The sequence below is a fragment of the Gadus macrocephalus genome, chromosome 23 (genome assembly GCF_031168955.1).
Source record: "Gadus macrocephalus chromosome 23, ASM3116895v1".
Lineage (NCBI taxonomy): Eukaryota > Metazoa > Chordata > Actinopteri > Gadiformes > Gadidae > Gadus > Gadus macrocephalus.
The window spans coordinates 16453293-16458695 of record NC_082404.1 but is presented as its reverse complement, the minus strand read 5'-3'; the positions used below and the strand labels follow the sequence as shown (position 1 = coordinate 16458695).

Here is a 5403-nt window from a genome sequence, read left to right as displayed (position 1 = left end):
GGTTCCACCAGCTGTTTCCTCTCAAGCTGACCAGAGGCATTGACCTCACTTCCTCTTCAGCATGCAGAGAAGAAATTAAGTTATTTATTGATTGAGAGATTTGTGTCATTAAAGTTTTGTACTGCAGGCTGAATTTAGATTATAGATTATTATTTTAGTTGTGGGTTATAAACTATTATAAAGGGATACATTGAGTTTAATTCGGAGGTTATAAAATATACTTAAGTTAAACATTGAGTTATAGTTTTATAAAGTGATAAATTGAGTTTGCCGTGTTCTTTTTGGAATAACTCACTTTATTTGGTAATGTTTTTGACTAGTCTCTATGAAGCAAAAGGAGGGGAATTGTATGGGCACACGTGGAGATACACTTAGTAGGGCATCTGAAGGATGCGTTACCTGGAGCGTTGTAGCCCCCTGGGCTATGTGTTGTGACTTATCTACTGGGCAGGCGTGGACTCAGTTATGTGCTCTGATTGGCTAAGCATGGTGCTGAACTCCCGCCCCCCTGGATACCCGTATGTGTCTTTATGCTGTCCCTTTGCGGCTATGTGTTGGCATTGCAACTTTGTTTGTGGCTATGTGCGGGAATTACACTTGTTCTTGTGGCCTTGAGCGTCTGGGTCTCTCGGACATCTTGACCGCTCGTATCTCTTGAATTGACACATGATGAATGGCCTCCTTTATGAGCCCTCCCTAGGCTCCGGATCCCTCCTTAGCGTAAGAAAAAAGCCTCTTTTAATTGGCAAGGGCATATGTGGCCTGTTGGTATGAAGTTACAAGTTAAAGCTGTAAGTATTATAAAGTGATAAATGTAGTTAACGCTAGAAGTTATGAAGTAAATAAATAAAAAGTGATAAATTCAGTCCCTAAAAAAGTGCTAAAATAATATCAGGGGTCAGGGGGTCAGTATTAGGAGGGGTCACTGATGATGTGGGCGTGTCACTGATGAAGTGGGCGTGTCTAATCTCTCCAGGAGCAGTACGTCTTCATCCATGACGCCATCTTGGAGGCGTGTCTCTGCGGCGACACCACCATCCCAGCCAATCAGCTTCGTTCGGTTTACTACGAGATGAACAGACTGGACCCCCAGACCAACTCTAGTCCAATCAAAGAAGAGTTCAGAGTAAGACACACCCCTTACAACCAAACAACTTACACACACACTCCTTACACACAAACACATGCACGCACACAACCTTACACACACCTACAGACCCACATCTTGGACACCAACCTTAAACACAACTACACAAACACCCACACTGTACACAGTGTACAGGTCCATAAATACCTTAACATGAGGCGTGTCAGCAGGTGAGTGTTAAAGTTGTGTTACAGGTGTGTTAAAGGTGTGATAAAGGTTTCAGTGCTACAGGTGTGTCAAAGGAGTGTTAAATGTGTGTGTGTTAAAGGTGTCAGTACTACAGGTTTGTTAAAGGTGTTTAAATTTGTCAAGTGATACAGGTTTGCTACAGGTGTGTTAAAGGTGTGTTAAAGCTGTGATAAAGGTGTCAGTGCTACAGGTGTACTACAGGTGTGCTAACAGGTGTGCTACAGGTGTGCTACAGGTGTGTAAAAGGTGTGTCAAAGGTGTGTCAAAGGTGTTTTAAAGATGTGTTACAGGTGTACTAAAGGTATGTTAAAGTTGTGTTAAAGGTATATTAAAGGTGTGTTAAAGGTGTCGGTGCTACAGGTGTGTTAAAGGTGTGTTAAAGGTGTGTTAAAGGTGCCGTAGCTACAGGTGTGTTAAAGGTGTGTTAAAGGTGTGTTAAAGGTGCCGGTGCTACAGGTGTGTTAAAGGTGTGTTAAAGGTGTGTTAAAGGTGTGTTAAAGGTGCCGTAGCTACAGGTGTGTTAAAGGTGTGTTTGGGTGTGTTCTCCCTTCAGACGTTGAACATGGTGACTCCGACGCTGCGTGTGGAGGACTGCAGCATCGCTCTGTTGCCGAGGAACCATGAGAAGAACCGCTGCATGGACGTCCTGCCTCCGGACCGGTGCCTGCCCTTCCTCATCACCATCGACGGAGAGAGCTCCAACTACATCAACGCCGCCCTTATGGACGTATGTGCATCATACATTGTATACATTCTTACATACGCATACATACTTATCTACTTTTCTAAACACATGTAGGCAACTTAGATGGAGAGCTCCAACAACATCGATGACAGTCCTCCATCACTCTGTCTCTATCATCCTTCCATCATTGTCTTGTATCTCCTCCATGGTGGCTCTGACTTGTCTCTCCTCCATGGTGGTCCTGTCTCTCCCCCCTGGTGGTCGTGACTTGTCGCTCCTTCATGGTGGTCCTGACTTGTCTCTCCTTCATGGTGGTCCTGACTTGTCTCTCCTTCATGTTGGTCCTGACTTGTCTCTCCTCCTTCATGGTGGTGCTGACTTGTATCTCCTCCATGGTGGTACTGACCTCTCTCCTCCATGGTGGTCCTGACTTGTATCTCCTCCATGGTGGTACTGACCTGTCTCTCCTCCATGGTGGTCCTGACTTGTCTCTCCTTCATGTTGGTCCTGACTTGTCTCTCCTCCTTCATGGTGGTGCTAGCTTGTATCTCCTCCATGGTGGTACTGACCTCTCTCCTCCATGGTGGTCCTGACTTGTATCTCCTCCATGGTGGTACTGACCTCTCTCCTCCATGGTGGTCCTGACTTGTATCTCCTCCATGGTGGTACTGACCTGTCTCTCCTTCATGTTGGTCCTGACTTGTCTCTCCTCCTTCATGGTGGTGCTAGCTTGTATCTCCTCCATGGTGGTACTGACCTCTCTCCTCCATGGTGGTCCTGACTTGTATCTCCTCCATGGTGGTACTGACCTCTCTCCTCCATGGTGGTCCTGACTTGTATCTCCTCCATGGTGGTACTGACCTGTCTCTCCTCCACGGTGGTCCTGACCACTTGTCTCTCCTCCCCCGGTGGTTCTGACCTGCCTCTCCTGACCCGTCTCTCCTCCACTGGGGTCCTGACCACTTGTCTCTCCTCCCCCGGTGGTTCTGACCGGTCTCCCCGCCGACCTGTCTCTCCTCCAGAGCTACAAGCAGCCGTCCGCCTTCATCGTGACCCAGCACCCCCTCCCCAACACGGTGAAGGACTTCTGGAGGCTGGTGCTGGACTACCACTGCACCGCCATCGTGATGCTGAACGACGTGGACCCCGCCCAGGTCCGTCATAGAAGATAATTAGGATAATATCACATCGGAGGTCGCAATGTGGTCGCTCTATATCAGCGCTGCTGTGATTCGGCCTCAGGCCGAATCACAGCAGCGCTGATATAGAGCGACCACATTGCGACCTCGAGTGTGATATTGCTTTTATACAACAGTTATACTAGTAAAATGTACTGTAAACAATCATAATTGACAATAGATTGTGATTTGTTTGTTTATTTAATCAAATCGACGAATGAAATTGCTTCCGCCGACAAAAATAGATCCCCACTGAGCTGACTGTTGCCAAGCAACGTATATACACAAAACACCCAACAGTTTGTGTCAGTTCGGAATGTGGCGTGATTTTGACAGTTGGTTTACAGTTTGGGGAACAGTCCGAGTGATGTTGGACGCTCATATCAGCGCTCCTGCAGAAATCATGGAATGTCTCTTGTCCAATCAGATTACTCGCTCAGAACCACTGTTGTATAATATATCATATAGTATGGAGTATAATATATCATGTCATATCCAAAATATACGGGGATAGATCGGGGCATACAGTTTTATGTATTGCAGGATATAATGTATATAATGTGTGTACTGTGTGTGTAGTTGTGTACTCAGTAGTGGCCAGAGATCGGGTTACTCAGTAAATTCTATATAATGTACACTGAGCCGGTAGATGGTTCTGCATTTATATAGCGCTTTTCTACCGAGTGTCCACTCGAAGTGCTTGACAATATCGCCTGACATTACGAGGCGACCGGCAGCTCGTCGGGAGCAGCTAGGGTGAGGTGTCTCGCTCAGGGACACCTCGACACTCTACAAGCTGGGACCAGGTATCTTCCGCTTACCGGCCAACCCGCTCCACTCCCTGAGCCACAAGCCGCCGAGATCATATAACATGGAACATAATCTATTAAGTGATATTAAAATATTATATGATACAAAATGTAGATAATTCATATAAAATATAATATAATATATATATATATATATTCTGCCTGTATTTGTGGACTGGCCAGAGTCTATGTACTGTATATAATGTATTGCAGTACATATAGTGTATAAGGCGTGTTCTGTGTGTAGTTGTGTACTCAGTACTGGCCGGAGATCGGGGTCCACAGCCACGGACCTCTGCAGCTGGAGTTTGTCTCCGCCGACCTCGAGGAAGACGTGATCAGCCGGATATTCAGGATATACAACGCTGCCCGGGTAATACTTCACAGCATTGTACTACAAATACTTACTTAGATATACTAATACACATGGAGAATGGAAAATGATACATTTTCAAGATATGCAAAGCTGCACGGGTAATTCATACTTTACATTATGCTGCAAATACTTACTTAGATATACTTATACTCATGGAGGATGGAATAAGATATATATTTAGAACATACAACGCTGTACGGGTAATACTACTGTCTGTGTCTGTATTGTATCTGAGGTACGTTTGATCATTATATTGAGGTGTGTTTGATTCTGCGTTAAGGCCTGTTTGTATCGTGTCTGAGGAGCGCTTGTTACTCTATATTGAGGTGCGTTGGATTCTCTGTGTTGAGGCGCGTTTGTTTCTGTATATTGAGGCGCGTTTGATTCTGTGTTAAGGCCTGTTTGTATCGTGTGTCTGAGGAGCGCTTGTGTCTCTATATTGAGGCGCGTTTGTTTCTTCATGTTAAGGCCTGTTTGCATGGTGTCTGAGGTGCGCTTGTTTCTCTATATTGAGGTGTTTGTCTCGCTATATTGAGGTGCGATTGTTTCTCTCTGTTGAGGCGTGTTTGTATCGTGTCTGAGGTGCGCTTGTTTCGCCCCCCCCAGCCCCAGGACGGGTTCCGCATGGTGCAGCAGTTCCAGTTCCTGGGCTGGCCGATGTACCGCGACACGGCCGTCAACAAGCGCTCCTTCCTCAAGCTCCTCCACCAGGTGGAGAAGTGGCAGGAGGAGTACGGAGGGGGGGAGGGCCGCACTGTGGTGCACTGCCTGTAAGAACCCCCACACACACACACAGGCACGCACACGCAGGCATGCACACACGCACACACATACACACACACACACGCATGCACACACACATGCATGCACACACACATGCACATACGCACACAAACACATCCACATACTCAGACACACACACACGCACGCACGCACGCGCGCACGCACGCGCACACACACACACACACACACACACACACACATGCACACGCGCACACAAACACATCCACATACTCGCA

The 5403-nt window shown here is 46.7% G+C and overlaps 1 protein-coding gene across 1 annotated transcript in view; it reads left to right on the top strand.

The window, feature by feature from the left end:
- The first annotated feature begins 949 nt into the window (after positions 1-949).
- The window catches only part of si:ch1073-391i24.1 (receptor-type tyrosine-protein phosphatase mu), a 10374-nt gene continuing 5920 nt past the window's right edge, over positions 950-5403 (top strand). Inside the window, exons 1-5 of the mRNA XM_060045377.1 lie at positions 950-1126; positions 1890-2063; positions 3044-3175; positions 4256-4381; positions 4991-5154. Coding sequence (XP_059901360.1) covers positions 1073-1126; positions 1890-2063; positions 3044-3175; positions 4256-4381; positions 4991-5154 — 650 coding nt within the window. The 5' untranslated portion in view covers positions 950-1072. The remainder of the gene's footprint in view (positions 1127-1889; positions 2064-3043; positions 3176-4255; positions 4382-4990; positions 5155-5403) is intronic.